General features: G+C 41.8%; 1 protein-coding gene across 5 annotated transcripts in view; it reads left to right on the top strand.

Moving 5' to 3' along the window:
* Positions 1-7,208, top strand: part of CSNK1G3 (casein kinase 1 gamma 3) — a 146,280-nt gene extending 139,072 nt beyond the window's left edge. For 3 of the 5 annotated variants that reach the window (XM_040415957.1, XM_040415956.1, XM_040415959.1), the window contains 2 exons: positions 845-868; positions 4,725-7,208. In XM_040415957.1, the coding sequence (XP_040271891.1) occupies positions 845-868; positions 4,725-4,779 (79 nt within the window). In that variant the 3' untranslated portion in view covers positions 4,780-7,208. The remainder of the gene's footprint in view (positions 1-844; positions 869-4,724) is intronic. The other 2 variants (XM_040415958.1, XM_040415960.1) reach the window with 1 other exon arrangement.
* The last annotated feature ends 2,134 nt before the right edge of the window (positions 7,209-9,342 follow it).

The raw sequence follows: 9,342 nt of genomic DNA on the forward strand, positions 1-9,342 counted from the left end.
CCAAGATCTTAGTCTGAGTGCTTAGGGCAAATCATTAAAGGGCTAGGCTACTTTCTGCTTATTATTGACCAGTGTGTTTGTGAGATGCTTATGAAAAGGTTTAGAAATCCTGTTCTACACACCCTTTCCCTTAAAAGGTAGATGGATGGTGATCCAGGGCGACATCTGGCGTTGGAAAGGATTTTTATTTTTTTCCCCTCCATAAGGTTTTTTTTTTCTTCCTCTGGGTTAATAATATATTAGGATTACAGGTTGGACTTGATGGACTTTTGTCTTCTTCCAACCTTAACAAGTATGCAGCTATGGTTATATGGCACTTACCCATATATCCTTTGCTGAAATTCTGCACCATTTTCTAGATTTCCTAAGGTATGCCCCCTTGTTTATAATGTCTTTTGTGCTGTCCATGGCTGCTGATGGAGGGTCATGTGAGGTCTCCTCCATTCTAATACACTGCACCTGCCATCTGCACTTGTACTGTTGGGAGTTCAGTGAAGTGTGCTTGAATGGAGGTGATTTGCCTGGTCACATCACCCTCCATCAGCGGCCATCTTATGGACAGCACAAAAGACTCTGTATACAAGGGATTATACTTTATTGAATCTAGAAAACTGTGCTGAATTTCCGCAAAGGCTATATTAGAAACTGCCATATAATTATCTCACAAACACATTGGTCAACACGAACCAGAAAGTGGCCAACCCCTTTAAACTGTGTAAACGGAGTAAGTATCTGTTACATAGAACATATGATAACAAGCAGACAGTTGTTGTACTTGTTGAGGTGCTATGTGGCTCCATGTCTGATTTTTTTCCTTTTTCCCTTGTGTTCTCCCCGTGCCTAGCTGCCAGAAAGTGTTGAACATGTGGTGAGTTGTCCATATGCAGAGGCGGGCAGAACAGGCTCCATTAAAATAACACTGTTGTCACAAATCCATTGCGACGCATTCCTAGACTTACACCATTACTGCCTTAACATCTCATTTTAATATTTATACCGTTCTGTTCCATGTGTCGGGAGCTGTTTTGCCTGCCGCCGTTTGTGTTTGTGTCAGTGGAGTAGACTCTTGTGCACAATTGCCTGCTACACATTAGGCTTCGTTCACATCCCCATTCAGCCTTTCCGTTCTCCTGTCCTGTTTAGGGGCAGGAAAAAGGAAAGGACGGATTCGGCACATAACTGAGCCGAACGGAACCCACGGGCCCCATAGACTATAATGGGGTCCGTTAGGTTTCTGCTCAGAAGAAGATTTTTGAAGCAGAGACTAAAGTCCTGCGCGCACAACTTAGGTTTCTGCTCAGAAGATGATGTTGGAGCGGAGACAAAAGTTGTGCGCGCAGGACTTTTGTCTCCGCTCCAACATCATCTTCTGAGCAGAAACCTAACGGATCCCATTATAGTCTATGGGGCCCGTGGACTCTGTTCGGCTCAGTTATGTGCCGAATCCGTCCTTTCCGCTTTCCTGCCCCTAAACTGGGCAGGAGAACGGAAAGGCTGAACTGTGATGTGAACGAAGCCTAATGAATGCTCTTCTATTGCAACCTCATCTCTTGCTTCTTTGATCTGCCACCCAAGTTATTTTGTAGTTCAAAATGACCACGTTCCTAATTCTACATGTACAATTTTTGGCTTGCCTTTATTTTTATATAATTGTTATATAAAGTAGAGCTTTTATGTCTAGGTTTTTTTGGTAGTGCATGCCTTTTTCTTAATTTTTTTTAGCACAGTCTTATAAGGATATTTCTTCCTATCCAGTTCACCAATGGTTGGCCATATGTATAGATGCTGACGCAGACATTTCTCCAATGTCTGATGTTCAGGAAAACCTAGATATAACAGGATTACTTTTTCCTGTCCAGGACATCTTCTCTAATCTGGTTTTGTAACCAGTCTGCTAGTCTCTAAATATTATGTACGAATGGCCGACAGAATGAGGGTCTTAGCGAAGGAGGTTCTTGTAGCTGAAAACTCCAGGCAAAATATCTCGCCATGCTGTGCTTTTTTATTCTGTAAAAGGGCTCATTATACCCAATTTAGTTTCTTATCCGTCAAGTCCGTCATTTTCGTTGTTCTGCTCCTGCATCAGAGCAGAACAGTGAAAATGGATTAGTAGATATCTAGCACTGATCTGAGCAAGTCCCTTACCTTCTAGTTATCCCGAATCATTAGTGAGCCTTCTCGTTTTTCAATTATTGACTTATCCCATTGCAGAACATGGCGCTTGTGCTGTTTCACCTCTGTAATTTCAACACCTGATGTCCCCTGGTGGAGATGACTGGTGCACTTGCTCCTTGTACAGCACATTTGATTTTAATGTGTTTGTTCACACATCAGTGGTTTTCTACCGACTATGGGCCAGTGGAAAAAAAAGTCACGGGAGCTTGCACTACTGAGACCAATGCAGACCAAGCACTCCCATTGAAGACTACGGGTCCGTGAAAAAAAAAAAAAAACACTCCTAAGGCCTCTTGCACACGGCCGTTGTTTTGGTCCGCATCCGAGTCGTCATTTTTGCGGCTCGGGTGCGGACCCATCCACTTCAATGGGGCAGCAAAAGATGCGGACAGCACTCCGTGTGCTGTCCTCATCCGTTGCTCTGTTCCGTGGCCCCGCAAAAAAAAATATAGCATGTCCAATTCTTTGTCAGTTTTTCGGACAAGAATAGGCATGTCTACAATGGGCCGCCGGTTCGGTTCCGCAAATTGCGGAAGGCACATGGGCGGCTTCCGTTTTTTGCGGATCCGCAGTTTGCTGACCGCAAAAAACAAAACGGTTGTGTGCATGTAGCGCAAGAGACCATTTCTTCACAGAATTTTTGGGTGCTAGTTGCAAGGAGGATCCTTACTATTATATATGCTATTTATTTTTTATATATATATATTTAACGCTCGCTAAAGATTGTAATCTAGACTAAGTAACCAAGTATAAATCCGTACTCTGAGGCGCTGGGGGCGGGCAGATTTGTGTGCAGTCTAGAAGTGCCCAGTATTTTCTAAAGCAGCATTTTTACGCTGTAATTATCTTGTGTAGCAGATCAAAACGGCTTTGGCTTTGCCTCCTGTTCTTGCTCCCACTTTTTCTATTCAAAAGCAATGCTCTCAACTTTCTTTTTTGTAAGCGATATAGTAATGATCTGTGCTCCCCAGGCAACCTTAATGAAAGCCGTTTTAATGCTTCCATTTTGAATATGTTGGAAAGGAATCGAGTAATACTGTGATCATTGTGAGCACTGCCTTTCTATTGACCTCGATTCAGCCTGGCCTTTCAGCTGCCATATTTAGGTCAGAAGAGCCGGGCTGAGGCAGGTTGTGCGTGCGTCTGTTACACAACGCTTCTAGCATCTGTTGCTCTTCGACAGCTGAATTGTTTTCCTGTAGAATAATGCTGAAATCCATAGCCACTGAATTCTCAGACGTGGATTGCATGCTACATCTATACAATAGAGATTTAAATTTTCCTCCTCAAGTTGAGAGACCTGCTAAGGATGGTCACTTCAGCACTCGCTACCACTGTCGTCCTCACATTGGTGTCTTATTGTGTTACATTGAATAGCTTTCTTCAAAATGTGGTGGGCGATGCAAGCAAGCAACAGCAATCACAGGGTGTATAATAAACTGCTAGAGATATGAATACAGTGCTGTCATAGAAAATGTCTTTAATGCATGTAATAACAGGATCCATGACCTTCTCATTTATCCAAACATTGCAAGGCGTGCATGCTGGGGCACAGTATTTACAGTACCAGCAAAGCGGGTGAGATTTCTGAAAGCTTGTCCACATTCTGCAGAAAAGACCCGCAGTGTTATCTGACTGGTGCTGCTGGTTTTCACTCCGTAGCATGTCAAAGGGTTGAAAGCACCAAAAGACCCATTGTGATTCCTGCAGCAATGCCGCCCCAAAATACATTTTTTGTGGTGGCCAGTTTCGAGAAAGCCACTGCTGAGTTTCACCTGTGGATTTACTCTAAATGTGTAAAAGTTGTATATTGGTAAGGCTCTGCTTCCACTAGTGTCATGACCTCAACAAATCCTGATGGGACCCAGTTGACTTTTAATGGGGCACGTCAGGTTTTCTTGGGCTTCCAGTATTTCTGATGGAAAGAAGAACACCAAAAACTTTGCTATTCTTGCTGACGAAAAATGCTGGCAACCATAACTGCGCTATAAAATAAGGCTCTGCCTGGTACTGCTATGATATAATCATTTTAAAGTGGTTGTCCAGGTTCAGAGCTGAACCCAGACATACCCACATTTTCACCCCTCCGGTTCCTGCGATATGAGCATCGGAGCGTCTCATGATGGCAGTTTCTTTAAAAAGAAAATTGCCACAATTGGTTAAAAAAAATGCAAAAATTTGCAGAAAATAAAACTGATAGTCTGGAACCTTAGGGACAGATTGCCCACTTTCCACTTCACGACTACCCCTTCAGGTCGCCTCCTAGTGTAGGACAGCATGGTGACTTCTGCAGCAACCACAGGATGTATACCAAGAACCTCCGTGCCAAAATGACAAGGGACTGAATGAAGTGTCAGGTTTGTTTTTGTATTGTAGCCACCTGAGGTGTGTGTCTGGAGTACATGGGTCTGCATTCACCCTAGTTGTATTCGTTGAACTACGTCTTTGTGGTGCATGGCAAGTCCAGTTGATATGAATCCAGCATCGTAACCCATGACTCAGTACTGTCCGCCTGTTTTGTATATTAATTGCCTTTTAATGTTTTTTAGGTGCTGTTGCTTTTTCAAGAGGAGGAAAAGGAAAACGATTCAACGTCACAAATGACTCTGGAGAAGGGCAGACCATGGGGAATTACTCACTTGTTCATCTGCTGTCCTGTGATTACAGAAGTCATCTCCACAACGACCACATGTTGTTTTCTTCTTCTTCTTCTTCTTCTTCATCATCCGTCTTTCCCCTTTATAAAATATCATGTTCCCATGCTTCTGTTTGATTGTCTTACATTTTCTTATGTCTGACCTTTTAGAAGCTTTAAAGTTTTGTCATGTTAGCATTATTTCAATGGACCAATGAAGTGGTACAGATGTGAATACCTGCCTTCAGCCAAATGTAGTCACACCACCCCTGGGAACTGTTAATAGTTGGATAACTCAGCAAGAGGCCGTTTTACATGCAAATAGTGGATAAGGATTGTTTGCTAAAGCTTTAACATAACACACTAAAAGTCTTACCCTTGAAGATTTGCAGTTTGATATTGGCAAAGATTTACAGTATTACTGAAATGGTACTGCATGAATCGCTGATCGGCATTACCTTTCTCTCAGTCATGTGACTGGTACAGCCAATGGCCAGAGGTACCGAGGACGAACCTGTCTGGACGGGACTGGGGATAAGAGCCGCGCTCAAAGCAGTCGGATACAGACTTCTAAGGAAAATATAAATTGGTTTCATGTTGTACCTCTTGCAGTGATAGAGAGAAGTAGAAGCCACCAAAGACAGCAGTCCTACATGTTGGGTAAAGGGTGTGCTTCTTGGTAATGTCTAGCAAACTGATATGTTCTTTGTCGAGAAACTATTGAACTGATGTAAGAAACTTAACACTACATGGAGGAGAGGGGGTTAAGAATTACTGAATTATACATAGTCGTAGCTGGAGAGCACTTTGTTACTGCTTGATGAAGGAGAGCTTATTACTCCGTTAATAGAAATCTCTGGATCCGTCATGTGGTTGGAGTGAAAACCATTTTACTCTGGCACGAAGCAGCTACCCTGATGGATGCTTCACTGCCTGCCATATGCCGACAAGTTAGTTGGTGCTTTCAGAATTGTTCTCACCTTGACCCAATTTTGCAGTTGTCATAGAGCATGCGGAAAGCATTAGCTGGACACTTCAGTCTCCATTTTTTTTCTGTTTATGGAAGAAGTGTCTGCATAATGGGGAAATGGCGTTTTTTTTTTATTTTTTAAATACTCTTATGGGTGTCATAATAATCTCAAAATTGTTACAAAGTCCAGCAGTACTGTTCTGACGCAGAACTTTGTCGCTTCTGAGTGCTGAAGCCATGATGTTTCTTTTTTGTTAAGCTGGTAAAATAGGCCGACTTTTTCGTGAGATTTTTTGAAGGGAAGTGGCTAGAACAAATATTTTGACCAACTCTGGTTAATTTATGTAAAAAAAAATTAAACAAATAAAAAAAAAAGAAAAATCCAAAAGTCACCTAGATGGAACCTGTATTTTTTCTTGTCTTTCCATGCACGCCCTATGGCTAATTTATTTATTTTTTAAGTCTTGGTTTGTGGTAACATTAAGCAATGTGTATTGCAGATAAATAAATGCACATCTTTGAGTTCATTATTGCATTTACAGGGATTTTAATTGTAATTTTGTAATTTATTTTGGTTAACAACCAAGAGTGCAGTGCTTACTTTTGATGGTTTATGCGCTCACATAAAACGCAGAAAATTACTGATCTGATGGTTGTTTATTTTCACTGTCGCTGTAATTTTCTCTTTTTTTTTTTTTTTCTTTTTTTTTTTTTTTACATTGGTCAAATACATGAATTCAACCCTCCGTCAACTACAATATCCATACTGCAATTCTCAGTCTGCCTTGTTTGTGTTGTCTTAATCTCAAGAATGATATATAAATATATATATATATAAATACATATATATTTTTTTTTTCGTTATGAAAGATGAGAGTTGTGGCCATTCTAATGTGAAATCACTTCTGTCTCTACAGTATTTGACCAAATTTTGTTGCACCATATTGTAAATACATGCAGCAACTTGTGTTTCTTATGATTCATCTGTTTCTTATGTTTCTTAGTAGATCTTTCTTTTGTGTGGAGAGAAGAAGCTTTTTTTGGCCTGTACAGTGTTTATATGATCTGAGCGCATCACACATAACAAGGAAATGTGTATATTAATCCAATTGTGGACTTCAGATATTTAAATACAAAACCCTTTATTTGCTGCAATGACCAGTGTGTAGACATTTTGCTTTTTAGCAATATTTAAGTGCTCCATTTACTGCCGAAAAAAGAGGAATTTCTCTTTGGCAGCACAAAACTGGTCAATAATAGGTAATGCAGGTATGTTCAGGTTAAGCCAACAATGTTTTGCATTTATATGCTTTTTCCCTGTCTATACTAATGAAGTCAACATTGCCTGAATGTTAAAATAATAAAATACATCCCTGTTTAAAAAAAGTATGTAACTGAAGAAATAAAAAATAAAGGTAGTTTTTTTAACTTGCTGTTATTTTTTTATATTTTCTTATAAGAAATGTACACATGTTGTCTTTATCATGACAGATCCGTAAATACCATTTGCTCCTCTTACTGAATTTTTTGTACTATATTGACTGAATTTATTAAAGCAGTTTCCAGTCTTTTAAATTGACAGTATAGTGTCAGGAGTGTGACTTTTGGGACCCCCACCGATCCTGAGAAGGCCTGGGCTGCTGGGTGCTGTGTGGCCCTTTCATTGTGAGAGCCCCAGAGTATACTCTGATGGTTATGTTTTCATGTAAACTTTTCTGTAGTATTACCATTTTCGTAAACATGTTGGTGTCATTTCTAAAACATTGGGGGACATTTCACACCAAAAGTGGTGGAAAGGTGTTGTAAGGCTTCACATGGCTTATGTGCAGCAAAACTGGTGACTTTTCCCTGCTCACCCCACTTTTCTAAGTTGGCATGAAAGGGGCTGTGACAGGGAAGGGAGCGGGCCGACAGGCTTGCTCATGTATCATGTTACTTGCTGTTTTTTGGCATAGAAAATGGCTTAAATCTACACCACCAGGAGGGGCTGAAGATAAGCATTCAGGTAAATGTGCTTGAAGACTGTTTCTGCTTCACAAGACTGTAGGTCTTCTTAGATATGAATAAGGGGAGCTTCAATACCAGACAGCCCATGGACAAGAGTGCATGGGCCTGGTCCTTTTTGCAGGCCTACAGTCTAAGCTTTAAAGCAAGATTGTCTGGTTTTAAAGCTTAGATTGTCAGCTTTTAAATAAGAACAGGCCCATATTTCTAGCTGCTACCTAGCCCGAGATATGAAGAGTTAACATGTAGAGTCTAAAATTAGTTATGTCACTTAAGGATTAAAACTGCACTTGTATCCCCTGAGCTGTGTGCCAACTATTTACTTCAGGCATAAATTCCAAGTAAAGAAGTGACCTATCCTGGAGAGTTTTTCTAATTTTAATGTGACTGTTGAGGGTTAAAGTTTTTTTTTGAGACTTTATACCTGATGACCTATCCTCTAGATAGGTCATCAATATCTGATGGGTGGAGGTCCGATCAGCTGTTTGAGAAGGCACCGTGGGGCTCCTGTGAGTGCCAAAGCCTTCTCGCAGCTTTTCGTAGGCCAGTTTTGACCTGTTCATGCGTCACGTGGCCTAGGGGCAGCTAAGCCCCATAGAAGTGATTGGTGCTCAGCGCAGTACCAAGCACAGCTGCTATACAATGTACGGCACTGTGTTCGGTAAGCACAGAGAAGTCCACCACACTCACAGGACCACCAGTGCCTTCTCAGCTAATCGGCGGGGGGTCGGATCCCTAGTGATCAGATCCTGATGACCTATCCAGAGGATAAGTCTTCAGTATTAAAATCTCGGAAAACCCTTTTTATAAGAAGTGCACTGGTGTAAAATACACCAAAGTTATAATGATTTGCGTGGCTCTTAAGAAATTTAGCATATCTTACATGCACCAGAACTAATATACGCCAGCTATAAGCTGGTGTTGATTTGCTCTAATTTATGTGAGGTTCTGCCCTAAATTGTAGTAAATCTCTGTTGGGCTGCAAGAGGCCACAACCCTCGCACTAAACCCAGACAACTTTTTTTTTTTTCTTTAAAACTGTCATGAGAAGTTATAAACTGTTGCAGTAAAATGCCACGTGCACAAACATTTGAGACTAAACCCCTTAAGGACCCCCGGATGAGAATGCTCTTCCTAAATTGCTGGTACTTTGTGCCCCAGGACGAGCATTCTCGTCCTGCGGTCCTTACTCCTACCCCCCCCCCCCCCCCCCCTCCTCATGTGCAGTGTCTCGATCAGCAAAGATCCGGCTGTTAATGATAGCCGGGTTCCTGCTGCATCCACCAGCATCGGTGATTACGTTGATGCCGGTGGATTAACCCCTCATATGCAGCGGTCAGCACTGACCGCGGCATATGGGAGGCTTGTGCTCCCTCTCCTAATACATCGGGTCCCCGCGCTGGCGGGGACCCAATGATTGCCATGGCAGCCCCAAGCTATTCATAGGCCTTGGGGGCCCAGCAGCTACGGAGGCCTATGAGGCCCAGCCCACAGTCTGGGTCTCATAGGCAAACTATGTAATACACTGATAGTCAATGCAGTACAATACAGATGTATT

The sequence above is a fragment of the Bufo bufo genome, chromosome 2, assembly GCF_905171765.1.
Source record: "Bufo bufo chromosome 2, aBufBuf1.1, whole genome shotgun sequence".
NCBI lineage: Eukaryota > Metazoa > Chordata > Amphibia > Anura > Bufonidae > Bufo > Bufo bufo.